A 22864-nucleotide genomic window follows, 5' to 3' on the forward strand; every position below is an offset into this window, starting at 1 on the left:
AGACTGTTTGTGTCTCATTGTGCCTCCGAATTACTTTTTATTCTTGAACCTCTCCAGAAGAAACAGAACAGTCAAATAAACATATCAGAATATCTTTATTAAGCATTGATTCTTTTCTCTCTGTGACCTGGTTTGAGGTCACAGGGAGACCAAAGTCAGTACTGTATTGTCAACAAAAGTATTTAAAAATACAATTATTTTGAGATATACATTAACAACATCATTTTGGGACAGCAAGTGTCTTTTACAAGCAGTTAGAAGAGAAAAAGTCAAACAGAAATCAATTTACAGAGTTTGAGATATGGGCCCTGGTGTTGTGGAAAATGAGTCATCAAGTGTTAATGTGGCCTGTCATAAACATGAAGGCTGACCATTCTAGTGTTAGATGAACTAAAGATGACAAAAACTGAACAAAATGACTCCTATAAATAAACCATGACATTTATGACTTGACAAAATCTATTCCTTCCTTCCTGTGACAGTCTGGTGATCTGAAGATCTATTTCATTAGCTTTTTCAGCAAACAACCAATCCAGCCATTCATCAAACCTTTAACATCTTGTCCATCTGCTATGCAGTTAAGACCCCGGAGTCAGTGTTTGAGCAGACAGCCTTTTTATCACCAAACACAATCTGTTACCAGGACATGATTAGAAGTAATGACTGGAAGAAGCTTCAATGTTGAGTTAAGTGAAATAGGAAAGGAGAGCTTTGACTCCTGATTGTACGGTAGCATTGTCAATAACCCTGTAGATCCCTGATGACGCTCTGTGACATGAGTTTTTATAATACTTGAGGTTAGACTATCTGATCAGTTTCCCAAAATTGGGAGCTGACTAAAAAGTCAACAGCGCTGAAACATGCAAAGACTTTTTAAAGCTGCACCTATTTTTAAATTACCAATAGATCAAATGATTATATGTCATGTGAAAAGGGTATGTTTTCCTGTCCCCTGGTGGAACATTAAGCAGCTAAAAGACAAATATTTTCCTTAGGAGTTGGTGGAGACCAAAACAGAGCTAAAAGTGAACAGCTAAGAGTGAATATTGGACTTATATTCCTCAAATGGACAGAGTAAGGAACCCCAAATGAATCCTAATGTTGCTCCATATGTCAACTTTTTGATTACATGTTCAACATATTTATAGTATTTTAAATGTTTTCAGCCAAAAAAAAATTAATGCAGCTTTAATGACACATTTTGCCAATTCTTGTGATAATTATGTATAACAATTTAAGGCATGTTTTATCCCAGAGCATCCACTGATGTCAACATGATAACATTAGTTTATAATATTGGCTACTGACATATTCAATCTGTTTCAGCGTTCAGTGTAACCCCAAGTATTATATTGTGTGACATCTAAATATCTATTGATCTGTCTATCTATTGATGTGGACATTGATGATGGGAAACAATAGCAGTCAACCACTGCTGTGACTTGATTAACCAACCAGTCTCTGTCCTTGTTAGGATGTAAAATTCTGCTTAATCTGACATTTCATTTCATCTCGTCATTAGAGTTTGAATGGGCTTCATTTGCTTAACATGTTTTAGTTTTCACGAGGAAATAAAGACTACTAGATGGGCACAAAGAAAAGTAAACAACCATTTACAGTGATAATAGATAAATACTTTACTACAAATATAAATATACACTACATAATCAAAAAACTGGAATGTAACTACATTTGAAATCAGGAACTCCAACAGTATAATGCTCATTTTTCCACTTACAATAAGGCAAGCGTTAGTCTAACATTAGAAGATATTAGCCACTATTTACAAGGACGCTACATCTAATCCAGCTATTATCTCTCCCAAATCAGAACTTGCAAAAATGTTTTAAGTCAACGACAAAGACCACGAGTTGTGCAATTCAGTGCAGTGGTGAGAGCGCTATGAGACATCCTTTATAACACAGATGTGTATGTGTGTATGTGTGTGGGGGGGTGGGGGTGGAGTGGGGGGGGTGGGGGAGCTGTAAGAGAGTTCAGAACAGAACATGAGGGGAAAAAAAAAGAACAGGATGAAAGGAACGCAAATGAGACATCCAGAGCTTTATAACAAGGTGAGTGCGTGAGAGTGAATGGGTGAACAGTCGTAAGCACCGACAAACTACTAAAAAGGCTTTGTGAGTGTGTCCTTCTCTCTTTAAGGCTTTTGAAGGAACACAGGCAGCCCTGATTCAGCTGGCAATGACTTCAACATACCAGCATTTGCTACATTAAGTTTAGAGTACCTGTCCAGTACCTAAGTGCCTTTCTGGTAAAAGTTAATCCAATTTTGCACCACAGTATAATTTGTAACTCTGTTGTTTTTCTTTTTTAATTACAGATGACAAGTAATTCTCACAAGGCATTAGAGTCTTGGGTTTACACCATCAGTGCCATGTGTCGCATCTACCTAAACACAGATTTCTAAAGAGAGTGATAAATGCTAATGATGTGCTATTTTTTTTAAGACTTGTTTATCAAAATTAAGTTGGTTGAGACCACGAGATTAAATCTTGAACTGATCAAGATAGAACGGTTCATCTCAGGATGGCTGCAACAATATGTTTGATGATGCTGCGGTCAGTGCATGACACTCAAACATGACTTGTTACTACGGCGACGTATTCCAATTTTCCCTGCCTCACTTGGGTTCATAAGGTGAGAGGATGTGTCAGCGTTGTCAAGCAAACGTCTGACAACTGCATCAAATTTCTCCGGCAGCATCTTCAAATGTACCGAGAGATTTCATTCATCTATCAACAAGTGGTTGCTCTATTGATTTTCTTACAATGCTCGAATGAATACACGTTAGGGATGGTTTACGACTGACATCAAGAGCCCCGCCCAGCGACAACCTACTGATGTAAAACCTCCTGAGAGTGATTTAAGGCCAACTAGTGAAAGAGAAAACAAGAAATCAATAAGAGAGAGGAAAAAAAAGAGTCATTTCAAGCAAGTATCTCTACTATAAACATGATGCAGGGGTATATACAGATGCTTTTTAGGTTTTTATACATGTTACAGTGACAGTGAGTAATATGCAGTTAGTGGGCCACAATAATAAGCAGGAGAAGCTAGTGTATGTTTTTTTTTTTTTATAGGACTGGCAGGTCAGCGATTTTGTGAAACCTAATGTTACAGTGCAAAGGTAATAAAAAAAATGACCTTTGTCAAAAGAAGCATCAGAAATATTAAATGTAAACACTAATATCAATACCATTCCTCCCATAGGAGGAATAATTACGATACATGCACACATGTACACACACTTACACGCCATCGTTGTGCTTAGGGTTCTGTTTCGGATTCAGAGCAAAAAGTCAAAAATCAGTCGCACACACTTTCATGTAGGACTGAGGAGTAGTGAAATTAAAGGATAGTTTGTTATGAGAAGCAAAAGGAATGTGGAGACCTGCACCATCAGCACTCACACACTTACACACACACACATTCACCAAGAGCAGGCCTGGTTGTAGCTGAAGAGCCCAGGCGTGTTGGGGAGATATATTGTACAGAGGGGTTTCCATGACATTGGAAGAGTGGGCGGAGCTTGGAGAGAGGGGGGGTGGAGGGGGGCACGTAGTCGGCTGGACCAATCAGCGCGGAGAGAAGCCTGTTGCTAAGCTACAGCCAACCACCTGCGTCATATCCCAGATCTGTGGAGACAAACAGCCAATGACGATGACAGGAGAGGTGGTGCAAAGCTGAGAACACTCATGAACAGGATGTAAACGATAAAGCAGATCATCTGCAGCTGCAGCTTTGTGACAGTTTTTCTGTCAACAAGCTAGATTTAAGACTTTCATTTTTCTTGATAGCTTACACCAGTTTTGCAGTTGAAATAAATATAAACATGAAACAGTGCAAGAATTCATGACTAATGTGAGCTTTTACTGGGAAAAAAACACCCTCTTTTTTCAATAATCACCCCCTCAAGGCTTGAAAGGGTGAAGGAACATCTAAACAAACTTCTCCCTAGTATGTAATCCACCTCTATGCTGTCTATTCATATGCATCAAAATATAGCTAAAGACACTGCTTCTGTTACTCACCTGCCTGCTTACAAACCTAGCAACATGGTCACAAACATAATGAGCACATGGATGGACAGACAGAGAAGTGGTAACACTTACTTTTATGTCCTCCTCCTTTATCATTTATAAGCAGTATATAAATAGTTAATACATGGTTTGACACATTATATAGTCATAAGCAGTAATATGTACATTATAATGTGTTTATTAATGTACAGTATTTGTCAGCTATTATAAATTCTCCTGTGAAGACTTGTTTTGTTTTTTTTACTATATTGTCATTCATTATCATTATATACCAGTGTCTACTTATGGCTGCCCACAGGAGTTATACACTAATAAACACTCATATCTGCTATACTGTAGTGTTAAACAATTTATGAACTGATTATATGCTGCTTATTAATGCTAAACAGGGTGACTTAAAATAGAGTGTGACTGGAGAGATATACTATGCTGCACCAGCATCATGGTGGTGGTTTAAGAAGTTACGGTGACAGTTTTGATGCTTTGTTTCCACAGTGAAAACTAAGTAAATTGTAACAGACATGAATTCAAGTTAACTAGAGTGACTGTTTTAAGAGTGTAGTTGTTTTATAACAATGCAAGCATTGGCCTCTGGCTTTGTCTGTACCTGGAGGATTAAAATATACATCCACAAGGGGGCAGATCAGAGCCAAATCACTTCTGGCCAACACTGGAATATTATCTTCCTTTAAAACGTGTTCTTGGACAATATAAAATTATATTATGGCGTAAAAAGTGGCAGCAGCAAGAGACGTCATATAAATGTGGGGAATTCTGGACAAGCTCTACTGGTTTCCTTCAAAACTGTCTTCCACTGTTGTTGTCTGTTGTCATCTTAATATACAGCACCCCACCACTCAGGTGCTTCATTGCCTTTTACAGGCATACAGTTATATGTGTAAGTGCCTCAACAACCTTTCAAGCCGTACAGGGATCAAGTGTTTGATACTTGAGTTTAGATTACAGATAATTTGCTTTACTTAATAACCAACTTCAGACAGTCTTATTTCATACCAGGAATCTGAATCTAAGATAACAGCTTTGAAAAATAATACTAATTTGAATATTTGATTTGTTTCTGTTCCAATTCAAAGGACCTGTGTTTGACACAGACCGATCACATGCAAGAATTACTGTATCTGCTATCAAAGAACTGTTGTTGACCTTAACAATGCGGTCGCTTCCACATGTGACCATCAGGCCTCTAGATGGGTCCATGTCCATGTGGGCGATGTTGTGTTTCCCCTCGTGGAATGTGGCCAACGGTGTTCGACTGCAAAACACACACACACACACACACAATGACAGCATTTCATCAGGGTTTGCTTCTGAAAACAGGGATATAATGAAAAGAAAAAGAGATAGAAGTGACCAATCAGTTACAATTATTTACACAACCCCTTTACTCACTCTTCTTCTTTGATGGTGTCAAAGCAGGCATCACACACCCGCACCGGGAACTCGAAGCCCATAATTGGGAACGTGGAGCGTTTAGAACTACATTTCCCACACACAGCTTTGCCGCACTTCCTGCAGTGGTGCTGCACACAGGAAATACACCCATAAACTTCTGACAACTGAATGGTGCGCAGGACTAACAACGGTACAGAAAAAACTGATACAGGTGCACTTTAGTAAGGACACCACTCTCCTACCTGTCGGAGCCCCAGGGTCTTAGTGTCCCACATCTGCTTGATGTTCCAGAAAAAAGGCTGCTCACACTTCTGACACGAGTCGCTGTCTAACCACTGGGGCGCCTGCAGAAACAGGTACAGGTGAAGACCGCCATTAAACATTCAGCAACATCACAATGCAAAGTAAGTGCTACTAAAATAATTTCTAGTACTTCTATGATCATTATTTTAAATCATCCAAACCAGAACTGAGACCAAAACGCCCCTCTAAAATACCATAAGTTCCATGGCAGCTACTGTATACTGCTTGTATTATAGTGAGTGAGTACTATTTTCCTTCTAGAACATAGTAGGATCATGACTTTGTTACTTCTTTATATGTATATAAGCATCTGATTGTAAAACATATTGATTTATATTTTCATGTAAGAGATTCTATTACTTTACAGTTTACAATAGCATCAATGAGAAAAACTATTTATGGCAAAACCTGAAAATAATGGTATAAAAAGGATATGAAGCTATCAACCGTGTATCTTGTGTAGTACAACACTGTGAGTAGACTATTTAGTTACACCCTATTTTTTTTTTTTACAGCAGCTGTAACAGTGATGCAAACCTCTTCTCTGGGTGTGTCCATGTTCCACACTGCGATGCCTCCGTCAGCTGAGCACGAAACCAACTGCCTGGTCAACTGGAGGTAACGCAGGGCCTGAACACGCTCGCTGAGGGAGTCGCAGAATAGAGGGAAAATGAATGAATAATCCTGAATTAAGCAATATTTAAAAAAATCACAGAGAATCAACACCAAACCCTGCTAATCTGCTGATGTTTAGTCTCTTTTAGCTCATTGTTTTAGTAATTTGGCATCACATTTACTGCAGAGCCACTGATAAAACCACTGCCCAGCTGCAGACAGCGGACAGACAAAGTTGGTGACTAGCAGTGAACACAGTAGAAACTTCAGCAGCTTCAAAGATAGATATTTTTTCTTGCTCATAGTCAACCCTGTGCTAACATATAGGCATAACATAACAGTATGATAAACTCAGTCAGCTTATTTTGATGTTTTTCTGTCCCCTACTGGCCAAAAATGAATGACTGCAGCTTTTATTATGACACGTATAAGGATTAGAGTAAAAGGTTAAACAACACAATAACACAAATACACAGACTGAATTTTAAAACTAAAACTTTCATTAATTCTCTCTTCTCATATCTTGTCAACTGCCATACCACCAATGTCATATAAATGTTAAATCCCATAAAAGGAAGTCTATTAAATACATTAGTAAAACGGAGGAGAGGAGGAAAAAAGGACACAAAGAGGGTTGAAAAGAAACGAGGACCAGGTCAAACAGGATTTAGGACCCTTCCGAACCACAAGAGCATTACAATTCTCATTTTTATGGGTGTCTGAGAAATAAACCTCTGTAAATCCTGCTGTTATCGGCCTAGTCTGCCACACAGTACACGGGCTTTGCGATGACTCCTGTTAACGGGGGAGAGGGGAGGGGATAAAGGGTGGTGAAATATGTATGAAGACTGAGAAGTGGAGATAAAAACAGAGTCAGCGCCTGGGGACAGCTGTTACTGACACCACTGAGACCTGCCAGTGACAAGAGAGTGTGGGGATGACTGTGACAGACAGATAGACGCTATTGTGAGAAGAAAAAGGTGTTTTTTTTTGTCCTCTGAGAAATATGCGACACATCTACATGTCGTTTCATCAGAGCCCGTTTTCCCTGGTTCACGTTTTAAGCCACATGTTCACATTCAAAGCTGCAGGACTTACTGGTGTCCCTGCAACAGTAGCGTTCGTCCTTTGCGGCCTCCGATGTCCCACATGATGACGCTGTGGTCGGAAGCCCCTGAGAACAGCAGCCTCTGGACGGGGTCCCACCACAGGACTCCTATACTACCTGGAAGCAATTCACAGAGAGGAAGGCGAACACACTTGTTACATGTATAGTGCAAGAGCCTGTGGAGGGACAGTGTTAAGGTCTGACTTGTTGGCTCCACCCAGTGCCATGCGGGAGAACTACAGCCAACTCCGACCAAACACATTCAGTCTGGAACTGGAGGGCCTTCTCATTTTAAAAAGGCATAAATCTGGCCATTTTTGGATGAGCCCTGTTTTTCTATTAATGCACACCACACTGAGTTGATCTTACCAAGATCTCATTAATTGTTTCGTTATACGGCTACTTATTGTAATGTCTTGCTTACCAGTGGCACTCCTCTAGGCTACAACGCTATAAACTTGAAGCCCCTGATAACTTACTGCCAAAAAGTCCGCCTCCACTCAAAAATGTGTTTCGTTTCTTGTCCCTTCAGCTGGATGTTTGAGCTCCACAGTGCAGAATGATGTACGTGCAGAGTTTGACACTAGAAGGCTGTTTTCACATTCATTTGCTGAAGAGGGAAAGTTTCAGTTCGCCTTAAATCTGAATTTAAGATGAGGATGTGCGAGCATGATTTGTGATATAAATAGTGTGATGTGGAAACTTGAAGCCTCCAGTGCACATATGCTGAAAATGAACTTTAATATTCAGAGATTCTGGATTTTCCAAAGAGGGAGAGAGTGTAGATGTAATTCTAAGAATTTCTTACTAGGTATTTGAACTTCTTTGTGGAAAAATCACATCAGACACAACTTATTGTTCAAAGCAGAGTATTTTCTGCTCATGTAAGACTACATCTGTTATAGTAAGCAGCTGATTAAGAAAACATAACTAACATCTAACAAGAGCTGTGGAAAATTGCTGGAAGAGCAAGAAAAGCTCAGCACTGTCCAATCATAGTTATGTTGCCAACATAACTATAACTAATTCTCATTTATTTAACCCCACAATAAAAATCCATTTCTAAAATCTGTCTATTGGTATTAGTTGCCAGGGATTAGCCTGTGTAGCTAGCAAGAGGGTAACTAACTAAGGAGAAAATACAGCTACTTGCCAAATTATTTTCCTTGAGACTGCTAAGGAAAAAAAAGACAGCAGACTAACAGCTGTTGCCAATGATCTGACAACGGATGGGCACAGATTTCATTGTAAATAGTTTGTGGAATTACAGTATTAGCATTTTTTATGGCTTTGTTCTGGCTCAGCCTTTTTGTCATGCCCTTGGCTCTAATTAAGCAGAGAACAGTTGCATTCAGCTGATCAGCTACACAACACAGACCATCTGCCTGTTCTTCTGAGAGGATAAAGCACATCACACATGCTTTCACTTTCCTTCTGTCTGAGTATGAAACAGAATGTTGTTAAAGTATGTACAATCTGTTTAAATCTGAGTTATGGTGACTTAAAATGCTTAAACTGCATTTCTGATTTTGTTGTATCACTGATTTTCCACACAAGCCAACTTGCAAAGACATAATTCTTTTCATGTTTTCCACTGGAACTCTTTTGAGCTTTCAACAGGAACTGAACTGTGGGACACACAATAAAGCTCTTGAAGTCAGACCCACTCCAGTCATATGATGAATAATTTATGGTCTGTGGCAGGTGGTGGAGGACTGATTATGCCGGCAGAAACTGTAGCTACATGACCCACACAGCATTTTACAACCATAGAATCCTGTCATCTAATCGCTTATCAAAGCTTTCTTAGGTACTTCAGCTTTTACACAGTATTCTCATTAAGCCACATGCAGCACGCAGTAGGGAGCCAAGCCATTTATAGCTCCTTATTGATAATGTTTAGTGGAAAAAACAGTAGCTGTAACTTCATGCTCCTCTACTGCAACTATAAGTCTATCAGTCACACAAACTCTAAGCAAACTTATATGCAATATAGTTACAATATGCGACTCAGTTTGGCAAAAAGTAAATGTGAAAGCCCTGATGTGAGCAAGGCAAAGTCTGACCTTTTCATTCTGTTTTCCAAATTTGATTAATCATAATTTCCATTAAATATTTGGATGGAACTCCAGCTTGTACACAGCTTGAGCCAAAGCCACACCCTTTAATATGTATTACCATCAGTCCAATTAAAATGTATTATATGAACACTGCAGTCAATTTGCAGATAAAAGAGAGGCAGGGAATATATTTCCATTTTGTGACTCTTATAAAATGTATACTAACATATGTCAATACTTGATAAAGAGGATGTTTTGTAGATGAGTTTTGTAAGCAATATGGTTGTGGTAAAAACAGAGGCATTTTAGAGAGATGAGATAGGCATTTAGATGAGTCATCGTTAGTTCTTTTCTCAACAAGCTCATGAGTTCACGTGTGATAAATCCCCAAAGAAGAGCATAAGGAATGGTTTGTTTCACTCAGTGAAGTGTCCTGGCAGTTTGTTTTTGTTGTGTGGTCCATTTCCTTGGCACAGCTACAAGAACATTGAATGACTTCAAAAGGTAAAGTAAACACTAGAGAATATAAACCATCATCTAAGTAATGTTCATCCACTGATGAAGCGTTTGTGTTTAGATGGGAGATTTCCAGAAGGACAGTACTCACATCTAAAGAGATCAAGTGGTCATTGAATGGCTGGAAGAACAGCAGAGTTACCAAATCTTAGCCTAAACAAGCAGTTATGGGAATTTCTCCAGCACTATGAGACAGCATTTCCCAATCACCATCATCCAAAGCCAAAAGATTGGATTTCTTTTCAATGGTGTCACATCCTGCCTGGAGACAATACTCGGAAAATAATGTTCAAGTGTGTAAAGCTGTTGCTGGGGCTCAAAACTCTATTCTGGTTTTCTGCAGGATAGATATAGACTTGAATAGAATAGTTGTTTCACAATCATACCGGCTTGTATGAAGTATGAAAATATCACAGAAAACCAGTAGGGATAATATGGCCTAGAATTATGTTCTATTATATTATATGGTTTCAATATTTCCCAGCAGTGTGTAACAAAATTCCTGATGACATATTTAATTAAATAAATGCAAGCTGGACCCAGATGAGCAGCATATAATGAACAGATGGATTTGTGACTGAAGACTTTTCAATACCTTCTAGCATCCATCTACTGATGGAAATTTCTCAAATTTCTTACACATGTTTCTTTAGCATTTTAGTTGATGGGAAGTTACATTATAACAAAACATACTCATTTTATTTGTACCAAAACTGTGAAATCACTGGGGATCTTCATCAAAACTGAGATCTCCATGAGCTTCATGTGCTGCAAAAACAGATCTGTAAGTTTGGCAACTTTCTCAAACTCTAATGAGACTTCTGTCCCCTTGTTCAGAAAACTTAACATTCTTTCAGTATATGACTTAAATATTCATCAGCTATGTGTGTGTTTATATATAAATATATGTTTTTCTCCAATTATCTTTTAGAAACTTTTTAAAAATTTGATTCTTAAACTCATTCTTATAAACACCAGACAGATCCATCAGCTCATCTTCATCTTCCTTTTTACAAAATGAAACATGGCCAGTGTTCGCTAAGATATCGTGGTGTACAGATATGGAATGCTAAAATACACATTAACAAGAAGAACTCGCTATCTTTTGAAAATTAAAGAAACAAATTGTCATCACATTTAATTCATGTCTAATTCTTGATGTCTTAATTTTTATTTCATTTTCTTTCATACGTGTATTTCTTTGTTTTTAAAGTACTGTTGTCTCCTGATTGATGGACTCTTCTGTTCATTTTGTGTGTTTCTTATTGTCATTTATTTTCTTTGTATTTTGATGAATCCTGCTGTATTTATTAGTTTGTATTTCTTTCCTTTGGGTTAAGGGAAGCTCCATTGTATAAGCTTGTGGCTTCTTGACCTTATTTCTATCATCTGGTTTTTATGCTGTTAAAAAATATTTTTTTAAAAAGTCTAAAAACCTTTAAGGCCTTTTTTTCAGGAAATAGATTTCGATGCTTTTTCAGACTTGTCAAATCCTTTAGATGGCCACATAGTCACATAGATAAATCTATAACTAAAATCATGCAAAATTTATTTTTGAACATTGAAAACAGTTTCATTTTCTTGCATAATGAATCATGTGGAAGAATCTGGGTCATCTCTCATTTCAAAAACAGAAGTTTTGTCAATGATAAACATGATTCTTCAGTTCTGGGCAGGTGTGTATGCAGCATGTGTGTCTTTACCTTCATGTCCTTTCAGTGTGGTGATGGTGGAGTACGTCTGCTTCTCCAGTTTCAGCAGCGTGATCTGTCCTGAGTAATCGCCGACGAAGGCATGCTGTGTCTCGTGATCGTATCTGAGCAGGGGGTCAGGGTTTAAACAGGCGCGACATGTTAACAACTCAACTGAGAAATACTCCTACAGTAAGTGCTGCACACATAGTGAGTGAATGAAGGATACTGTAGGCAGGAGGCCCAGGCAGTGAAGTAGTGTCTCCCCAGCATGCTGCCACTCTGAGTGCACATCCAGCTCACACTCTTGTCATGGCCAGTACTCACTACCCACTCACTCTCCAGGGAAAACACCATATCTGACACACGGTTCTGGTGGGCTGCAAAACACACACATACACGACATTTTAAAAAGGCACAAGACATGTTGGATAAACATCAGACAAGATCACATCTATTCCATTTCTCCAAACTGTCATGGATGAGCACCATATAAGACTAATTTGCCTTTTCCAAGTGCTGATCCCATCAGAGGCTCTGCTTACTGCCGCAGTAATCCAGACTAAGTCAGACAAATCCCTTCAGCCGACTGTACTCCTATCAGAGTTAATAGTCCATCTGGGAATCACCTCTAAGGTGCACACTTTTGTTGTCAAATTTCTGTATTCAACATCTATGGTTTTACATTCAGCAGGTTTTCAAGCCTTTTTGAAACACTGCATTGTTCAAAACTATGGCTAATATAAAAGAAAGGGTAAATACAGACACCATGCTGATACGCAACATACAGTATTTGCTGATGTAAAGTATCTGATCTCGATACGGGATCACAATAAAAGTTATAATGATAACGATGATAAACTTCAGGCATTTTTTACTCAATATGGATAGATCTAACAAACTATCAGACAGCAGAAATAAACGAAAGTGGATGTCCTCTGGAAAAGAGGGAAATAAAATGAGTGGAACCGAGGGGCACGAAATTGATGTGATGATACTGCAGCACCCTCAGATTAGTCTCTATGTTGGAGTCTGTCCCCAGGTAAACAGTGAACCCAGGCTGGCAAAGAGGGACAAACTCAGCCGCATCCGCTGACGAGGCTATGCTAATGCTAACATTAGCAGGGCTATAGCTGGAGTGCTCGTCATGTCTAAAGTAACATTTTTTATTTTTTGCCATGTCACCCAGCATTAATTTCACCAGTACAATCAAACAATTTTACATCCCAAAATATATCCTCAAATGGACCTCCAGTTGGCTCATCATCACAAATGTTTAGAGTTACTTTTATTTTTTTATAAGATCCCAAGTTTCCAAAGATACAAAATCTTATATCATGTTGAACTATTAAGAGTTAATAAGAGCCCTTATTTATTTCTATTTCACGCAACACTGCAGCTATAAAATGATGGCATGTATTGTTGCAATACTGCATGTAGATTCAGAGAGAGGACATGAAACTATCAAATCATGTGGAAAATATTTTTCCTCTATAATTTTTCCAGCTGTAAAGATATATAAGGGAGAATTTAAAGGAAAAGTCAGGGTTCAATAGGCTACAATCTACTGATGCAGGGTGTAACAAACCACATTACTGTGCATGAAATATGGACAGGCCTTCTATTACACTTAAATGAGAAATGCTATACTGGGTAAATCGGGTTTGTATGGCCGCGCATCTCTCACATGACAAGCTAAAACAAATAATTTCTCTCTTCTTTTAGTGCACAAGAAAGTAAGATTAACTATTAGAATTGAGGCAACGATAAACCTGAAATCATGTCCAATTTAAGCTAAATAAACCCATTTTATTGGTTCTAGAAGGCGTAGACCAATTCAGTCACCTCTAGCTCTGCTAATAATATTCAACAAAGATAACATATGACTACAAGTCACTCATCAGTATAGGGAAATGGTCAACTCACCACTTTGTTAACTCTCCTCCTGCCAACTCTGCTACCTGGCTGGTCGAGGTTTTCAAATGTAAATCAGAGTAAACATTGAGGGAAAGGTGGAGGGGAAAAACACCAGCTATGATCCTGACCACATAGACAAGCAAGACCATCTCTCCATGCATCTCTGCATCCATCTCAACATTGGAGGAAACACTGAGGTAAACGTGGAGGGATTAAACACCGGCTGTGATCCTGGCCGCATGGATCTTCTCTGCCAAGTATCCTGTTTAGCCAAGGTGTTGGTTAATAAACTGGACGACCTCCGTGCCCACATCAGTTTCCAACGGGATATCAGGAACTGTAATGTCCTTTCATTGCCCTGAAACTTGGCTAAATACTGGACGGTGGCATTCAACCACGTGACTCTTTTCTGTATACCAATCTGACAGAGTGGAGGACTCTGGCAAGACAAAAGGAGGAGGTGTGTGCTTTATGGTGAATAAGGATTGGTGTGACAGTGTGAATATTAAAATGCTATCCCATTCTGCTCACCTGATCTGGAATGATTGTCAATCAAATGCAAAAGGCACTTTCTACCGAGGGAATTAACATCAGTCATTATCACGGCAGTCTACATCCTACCACAGGCAAGCACAGAGGCTGCCCTGTCGGATCTTTGCAAAGACTTGAACTGCTCGCAGACCAGTAATCCTGATTGTTGCTGGGAACTTCAATTAGGCTAATCTTAAGGTTATGCCTGACTTCCATCAACTTATTGACTACGCCACAAGAGGAATAAACACTCTGGATCACTGCTACATGTCATTCAAAAACAGCTACAGAGCAGAATTGCTCACCACATTCGGGAAGAGCAATCATGCAGCCTTCTTGTTGAGTATGTCCAAGTATGTAAACAAACTACAACGCACGCCCCAGTGACGCAAGAGGTCAGGAAATGGTCAGGCCAATCAGAGGTTGCTCTACAGTCTACACTACATGAAGCAGTCTGGAGTACAATCCAGGACACCACCGTCGACGTCACCGATGACATCAATGAATTCACTGAGTCCGTGGTGGATTTAATTTGTGAAACAACAGAAGCAACTGTACCCAAAACTGCAGTTAAATCATTTCACAACCAGAAACCATGGATTACCAGAGACATCCGGGATGCCATAAACACACGCACTACAGCCTACAACTTAGGGCTGCAGTCTGAAAACATGGACAATTATAAAGCAGCAGTCTACAATGTAAGAAGCAATAAAGGAGGCAAAAAGGGACAACAAGAACAAAGTGGAACTACAGTACTATGAGGGCATCCCAGAAACATGTGTCAAGCCCTCCCCCTCCTCCTTGTCAAGTGCTGGTGCGTCTCTAGCAAGTGAGCTAAACAACTTTTATGCTCGCTTTGAGGCCAGCAGCAGCTGGCAGGCAAAAACAGCTGAAGCAGAGGTTGATGGATGGGTGGGTGCACCTTTCACACCTATCACCCTTTCTGAGCATGACATAAGGAGAGTTTTCAAGCATGTGAATGGCAAGAAAGCACCAGGACCAGACAGTATCAGTGGGCAGGTCGATCAATGTCAGGACAACAACCTACTCCTGAATGTCAGCAAGACTAGGAAGCTGATAGTGGACTTTGGGAAGAAGCAGGTAAGGAACTATGCCCCCCTTATTATCAACAGGTCTTGTTGGAGAGGGTGGACAGTTTCAAGTACCTTGGTGTCCACATCAGCGAGGGCCTGACCTGGCCACTGCATCCTGACTCAGTTATGAGAAAGGCAAAGCAGAGACTGTTTCACCTCAGACACTTAAGGAAATTCTGGGTATCTCTTAAAATACTGAGGAATTTCTACTCCTGCACCATCAAGAGCATCATGATGGGGAACATCACTGCCTGGTACAGAAACAGCACCGAATAGGACCACAAGGCCCTGAAAAGAGTGGTATGTTCAGCTGAACATACAATAAGCAGTGCTCTACCCTGCCTAAAGGGTATTTACATCAGGTGCTGCAAGAATAGGGCTAGGAGAATCATTAAGGATCCCAACCACCCAGATAATGGCCTTTTCTCCCTGCTGCAGTCGGAAAGAAGGTACCAGATAAACCAGGCCAGCACTGAGAGGCTCAGGAAGAGCTTCTTCCCTCAGGCCACCAGGATCCTAAATGGAGGTCACTGCCTAAGACTACCACCCCTCCATGCAACTGGGTCATAGGGAAGGTTGTTCAGACAGTCCAAGACAAGAACAGACTTGAATAAGGCAGTGGTAATGACTGTCCTCCTCCGGGGACCATGTGCTAGTAACCTCTGGCCCCTGAGGAAAATGGTACATCAAGTAAGAAATGAGAAGATGGCTTGAAGAAGAAGAGTCTTGTCTTCACTGTTTTCCCTCCAATCATAAACATATATTTATTACTATTTCTATTCTATTTAAACTCTTTTTAATGCACAAATTGAAGGAACTGATGGGACTACATTTCACTGTGATTATACTTTTTATGATTACATGTGACAAATAAACTTGATTGATTGATAGATATACTTGTACTTTTAATCAATGAAAACATTTTTTTGTATATTTGTCCTCTTGCATTTTACTGCCTCATGACCAAACTGTGGTCAAGTCTCTGAGGCTGAAACTTTGATCTTCCTTCTCCCCTTTTTCCTCTGCTACTCTACTTTTCTAAAAATACTTCTTTCTTTCTGGCATCTGTTGAAGTAACAGTCACTTCAGAAACATTTTTTATCACGTAAATCTATTTAACATACTATTGTGTTTTCTGTAGACTGTTGCTGTCTCTTGTCTGATGGAGCAACAATGTTTGTTCCTTGTGCAGTGTGTTCACAAGATTGTCTGCATGAAGCCACCATGACCATGATTACAGAATAACGCAAGTAATTAATATGAACTACACAGAGAAAAGCATTTTCCAAAATCCCTTGGAAAAAAAAAAGAAAGAAAAGAAATCAAGACTCCTTTGTCTGCAGCTCTGAGGAAAGTAACACTGACTGCCAAAAGCCAAATGGTGATTTTGATCCCTGCATATCTTTGAAGTGCACAGACAAATCCTAATGCCCATTTGATCTGGCCGTGAGTCATATTTTTGCTGTTCAGACTCTGCTGCTTGATTTTGCTACAAGTGGTAGAAACCAGATGGAGCATTCCAGTGGTGACATGTGGTGTTTCCTCTCTAAAGCAACAGGCTGGCTGTTTTCCCTTGTTTTCCACTGAGGAGGCTAAATCGCTGCTGATACAGTCATTGGAACAGTGTTCTGTTCATAACCAACAAATTAGACCACTATGAGATGGGGTCAAGATGTAAAGGCTGTAAATGACTGCTTGCTACATGAGGGCTGTGACTTCTTCATTGTCAATCAATAAGCAAAAACTAGATAATAATAACAATAATAATAATAATAATAATAATAATAATAATAATAATAATAATAATAATAATATAATACAGGACTACAACATTTCTTAAATGTCTTATACTTGAATCTATTGGTACAGTTTAAAGGTACCCTGTAGAGTTTTTGGCCACTAGTAGCACTATAGAGCGATGTTTTCATGAGTCCTTGTTTTGTTGGTGTCATGCACACTAGGGTTGGACCAATGTAAACATTTTCAAACAAGTATGATATTAAGCCAAATACTGGACCAGACTGTAATACCGAATTTTACCACTAGGTGGTCGGCCACTCCAGAGTGGAACATAATGAGAGCCCATCAATGTGAATATAACGGCACCACAGCATGCACCACAGTCAGAACAACTGAGTGACACATCGTATTTTTATTTCTCACAACCATTCAACTTAACTTTTCTTCTTGTGCCAGGGTGCTGTGTGTAGCTGCAGTGTTTCCAGTTTAACAGCTGGAAACACCACAGCGACACAAAGCACTACTATGCTATGCTAATGATGCTAGCTATGCTAACTAGCTGCTAGCCGCCATGTAGGCTGATACACAGTCCTTCCACCAGTTTAACACCATACTTCTGATCAGCCATTGGCAGCAGTAATGCAAAGAAACAAAGTAAAGCACCAACAAAGGCAAGGAAGAAGAAAATGACTGTAAGCTAGCGAACATGGATGTAAACAATGCATGATTTAAATATTCAAAACATTTGCTTTTCAAAAGTTTTATGAGGAAGAAATGCATTCCACATGTTTGTCAGGCCTCAAGGATGCACACAAGGAGTTTGGTGGGAAACAATGCATGCAAACATAATGTTTTTTTGTTTAGCAAGAAAACTCCACAGATCACTTTTAAGGGAGACTCTACCTGAGCATATATGATGTGATAGTCTATTGACAAAACACAACGCACCTCCAGTTAATTTCTAGTTTATTTATGTATATGTGTTAACTTGAACTTAAATTTAATGATCACTTGAGAAGTGGCAAAACATCAGCTATCTACTTTAACTAATAATTCTGATCAATTATATTCACACAGTATATATCATAGGGTTATCCACTTTGATGGAAAAGGAAACTTTTATTAGACATTTATGTTGTCTAATTGTCCACTCCTTCTGCTTGGTCTAACAGTACAAAACAATGCAAGTACTGAGAAGTAGTTTACTGATGCTTTCAGCTATGTCACTCATGCTCAACGTAGCTCTCCCTTGACAGTCTCCTGATGTCTCTTGGGGCAAGGAGGGGCAGCTGACAGTACACACACCACCACTGAAACACTTACTCACATGCACAGATCAAAGTCACTCTAGAGATCTACATACTGTATCAAGAACTACAGTATAAAGCCATATAATTCAAGTACAAATACCCATAGTGGACATGTCACCAGTGAAAACAGGCCTGCAGATTGAATCTCTGATGGCTTAGTAATGTCCTTTCACTCATTTACTCAGCTTCATACACCTCAGAATATGTTTCCAACTGTAAGTGACAGCAAAAGGACTGAGCAGCACACAATCAACACATTTTCAGTATTTTCATTGCACACTCACTGGATATAACACCTGTCTTTAATACACTATGGTAGAGAAAAAGACTGAAGAATGCAGTTTCATGGTATACCTATTCTCGCCAGAAAGTGTTTTCTATGATATTTTAATTCATAAACCAACTTACAGTCCATAACATTTGCAGCGGCAGAGTTTTGTTTCTGGGATTTGCTCAGAATAATCCATAAGAAAGGGTTCATGCAGATGTTTTTTGTTTTTTTTTTTTGTTTTTTTTTTTTAATCTATGGATGGACTGTGGATACTGTATACTGTCATTCTGTTAATCTTTGCAACCACTTGGCTACTTGTCAATGAAGGGAGGCTGTGATGTTGTAGCCTGCAATCATACTGCAATCATACGTCATACTGCGATCAAAAGGAGTTTGAGGCTGTCAGTCAAAGATCAACAACACATTACAGAATGACAGTGGGACTGTCACACTGGACCTGACGGCTGTGTGTAATGTGTTCTCATCTTAAGATCTCACCTGGATATGTTTTGACATGGTTCATCTTGTTGAAATCTTCAGAGATGAGAAACTCCTAGAAGGCAGGCAAAAAAAAAAAAAAAAACAAGTTTCAAATCAAATAACCATCCTGCCCCCACAGGCATTTAGAAGAGGCCTGTTTGAACCAGATATGCAGGTTTTTAATAACTAGATTGTTTGACCATTCAAAAGAGTAAGCCTGGAGCGAGAATATAAGTCCATTTGTTTGACTTAGTCTTACTTACCACAACAGCCCCATTGTCCTGGCCTATGAAGATGCGTCTGCTGTCATGGTGGTACGACATGCAAGAGCATGGAGCTATAGGAGAGACAGAGGGTGATAGTCAACATAAGCAGCAAAATAAAGTATGCCACGTTGCAGACTGTGTGTATTGAGTGGCTGTAGTGGTCTAAAATGATTCTTTTTTTTTTTCTCCAAATTTTCTCCACACATTTATTATTCCACTGAGATAATGCAGTCTTACTTACAGGAGACTGTGTGGTAGATGCTTGGCCAGTACTGACCGCTGTCTCTCTTCAGCCAAACCCGGATGGTTCTGAGGATAAATGGTAGAATGTATAATCAAGCATAATCAGAGCACTCTCCTGTTTCTTATGTTACTGGTGCAAGGCCACTTGTAGGACATTCTGTCTACTTTCTTTTATGAAGGTCAATTTTGGACAATGGGGATTTCAACTTTAAATGCATTTCTAATGCGCATGCACCTATCCTGCAGTAAAAAAAAATACAAAAGTGATGTGAGAATGAGGCATGTTTCAGTGAGAAATACTCCATGGATATCTCCACTGAAGACTGCTCACATCTACTGTACAGCTGGGCTTAATCCTCCTCTGGGAAAGCGGCCCTAATTCTCTCTGCAATGCTTGACTCTGTACACAAAAGAGCACTGAAACGGGCAGAGTAACATATGTACGAAAAATGTGTTTTACTAATTTCAGTTGGTGAAGTCACATTTTGGTGGACACCTAAGCCTGCACATAAATTTTGTAAACAATACTGTCGAGACCGAATTACAAAAGAGATGAGTCAATGCTGAACCACTTTTGAAACTGTCCTTGCGTTGGCATTTACCAGCTCCTCAGAGTTTGTTGTATATACACCGTAAATTAGGCATTTAGGCTAATGCTTATTTGAAACGTGTTCTTTCAGTAAGTATTATGCTTTACAGCATTTTAACACTTTAGCTCTAGTCTGTTTATATAGTTCATATTTTAAAGGCCCCTTTATAACAGCACACAAAACTGGACAACTTTGCACAGTACATATTGTATGTTCTGTCATGTTCTGTCATGTTCTGTTTAGCAGAATCATATGACATGTGCTGTCTAAGTGCATTTAAAACAAGCTTCTTTAAACCTTTTTAAAGGAAATGAGATGTAAGAGGGCCACACCAACGTCCCACAACTTCCCCACTGAATTATCAAATGGTTTATCTGTCTAATGGAAACTGCATCACATTTCTTCACAGCAACTAAGTTCCCTTCTCTTTAAATGAGGATGTTGCTTCTTCACACTTGAAACCGAGCATGACAGCCCTGATAACACTTACAGCTCATCACCCTCGCCCGGTGAATGTGATGTACAAGTAGGACTATGTTTACCACCTTCACAGCTGTGATTATCTGGCAACCGTTAAAGAGAGAGCCAGTGAGGAAGTTCATTCAGTTACAGCCGCACTGCCTTCACAATTCCTTGAAAATATGCTGTTGATTTGATGGTTTAATTACACATAAACGTCACAGCGATAATATTTTTAACAGCAAGTAAATTAATACGTTTATTAGGCTACATGTAATTTCCCTTGTGATAAAGATGACTAAGAGCACTTGAAGGCAGCATGTCAGTTATTTGGAGAAACTAATGAGTTGTCGCAAGGTAGCTTAACTAATAATCTAACACAACTGTTACGCACATCAAAGCAGAGTCGTAAAACCAGCTTTACGGGATAAAATACAAATGTTATCTCCCTGTTTACTGCCATGATAAGCTAGGGTGCGGATATTTTATGGAAACGACTCATTCTTGGTAAATGAATGTGTCAAATGCCAAACCCCACACTCGCCTGGGCTAACCTTAGCTCCTTAGCTCCATATGGGATATCCCAACCAAAAAATTATGTCTATAGCTAAATATAGATAACTTGGGGAATTAATAAATGTTTGTTGTGTCCTTTTTGAAACAGTGTACCAAGAAATACTGATATAACGACCAGCAAATAGCCCGAGCCCGCTAGCTGCTGCTGCTGGGCTTTCGACCGCTTAGCCTGCTTGGCGAGCTCACCTGTCCTCGCTGACCGTGATCACTCCATCTTCTTTTGGTATTAAAACAGCTGCATTGATGGCGTCTGAGTGTCCCTCGATCTTGTTCAGAAGTACCGGTCGGGCGGTCTGGGGCCTCGAGTGTATCTCCGCAGCCATGGTTTGAACTCTCCAGCAGTGTTTTCCTGCAGCTGATTTTCCTACTGAGGATCAGCTGACACCCAGAGCTGCTGTCAGCGTTACCGTAATGACGGCAACAATGCGCCTAACCAATTCAGACTGTATAGTGGGGCATGAGCGTCGAGTGAGACCTTCATCTTCTTCGTTTAGTTTTATTAGCGGTTGGCAAACAGGTTTTGAACGCAATACCGCCACCTACTGACCTGGAGTGTGGACTAAAGAGATACCCTCTCTCTCTCTAATATTTCTACCAAACAACGAATTACAATCAAAACAATAAACAAAATAGTCATAATTAAATAAATAAAATGGAACCAAATGAAAATATAAATAAATAAATAAATAATGCTAATATTTCTCAGATTCTGTTCATTAATTTTGTTGATCTTAAAATACTCTAGTAGGAGTTTCCAACACTTGTCATCTGAAGATTTTTTTTTTAGAATATTACTGATATTATGCTCTCCAATCTTTCTTAGTGCATCCTTTAAAACTTCTCTTTCTGAAACATACTTGGCAATATACAGTATGGCAATACAATAAAACATGGTCCACTGTTTCTTCCTCTCCACAGTATTCGCACTTTCCATTATTATGCCTTCCAATCACATAGAGAGGACTGTTTAGACTAGTATAACCATTCCTTCATCTTCAACTCTCTCCTCTTTCCTATTTCATCCTCCAGACCCAGCACTCCCAACTAATGGCATCTTTTTAAAGATATCTTCCTTTATTTTCTTTGTTCCATTCATTCTGACACTTCTTTTTGATTAGTCCCTTAATCACTACTTTAGCTTCTAACTGACATTAATTATTTACATTAATGTGACAACTCCCACTCTTCAAAGCCCTTTTTGCTGCTTTATCCACCTTCTCATTCCCATCAATTCCAATATGAGCAGGGACCCACACAAAACTAACAGACAATCGCATTTGGTAAATTCTGAATTATGAATGTAGTATTTCAAACAATAAATCCTCTCTACACCTGGAGTATCAGTGAGACTTCTGTTACATCAGATACTATATTAACCACATTACAAGAGAGTTGGATGTCTAAACCATTAAGGGCCCAAAGGGCACAGTGTTTGCACACCACCACAGCCTGGTATCAGCACAGAGACTAATGAATTAGATTCGACCAGAGTGGTGCCCAATGTGCATCATTTCATGAGCAATCGCACTCCTGGGCTTCATCCAACAACAGCGGGCAGCTACAACATCAGTCTGTCTTTTGGACTATCTGGCTGTTTGTGCACCCTTTTTAATCCAGACT

At 39.4% G+C, this 22864-nt stretch overlaps 1 protein-coding gene across 1 annotated transcript; it reads right to left on the minus strand.

The window, feature by feature from the left end:
• Positions 1–76: 76 nt before the first annotated feature.
• Positions 77–21675, minus strand: wdfy1 (WD repeat and FYVE domain containing 1). Its single transcript, XM_044354196.1, has 12 exons — positions 21431–21675; positions 19618–19685; positions 19374–19447; positions 19129–19183; positions 11994–12144; positions 11777–11889; positions 7488–7614; positions 6312–6417; positions 5714–5815; positions 5469–5599; positions 5223–5331; positions 77–3653 (listed from the first exon to the last, which is right to left on the minus strand). Exons 1-12 carry the CDS (start codon positions 21565–21567, stop codon positions 3594–3596), a joined length of 1233 nt encoding a protein of 410 aa, XP_044210131.1. The 5' UTR covers positions 21568–21675; the 3' UTR covers positions 77–3593.
• Between the last annotated feature and the right edge of the window lie 1189 nt (positions 21676–22864).

Source organism: Thunnus albacares, chromosome 6 (genome assembly GCF_914725855.1).
Source record: "Thunnus albacares chromosome 6, fThuAlb1.1, whole genome shotgun sequence".
Lineage (NCBI taxonomy): Eukaryota > Metazoa > Chordata > Actinopteri > Scombriformes > Scombridae > Thunnus > Thunnus albacares.

Bases quoted from the DNA above. Each gene is read 5' to 3' on its own strand.
- wdfy1 (XM_044354196.1), bottom strand. From the start codon at position 21,567: ATGGCTGCGGAGATACACTCGAGGCCCCAGACCGCCCGACCGGTACTT. The intron at 19,448-19,617 runs GTAAGTAAGACT...TCTCTCCTATAG, and splicing joins CATCTACCACACAGTCTCCT to CTCCATGCTCTTGCATGTCG. The intron at 5,332-5,468 runs GTGAGTAAAGGG...TGTGTTTTGCAG, and splicing joins GACACCATCAAAGAAGAAGA to TCGAACACCGTTGGCCACAT.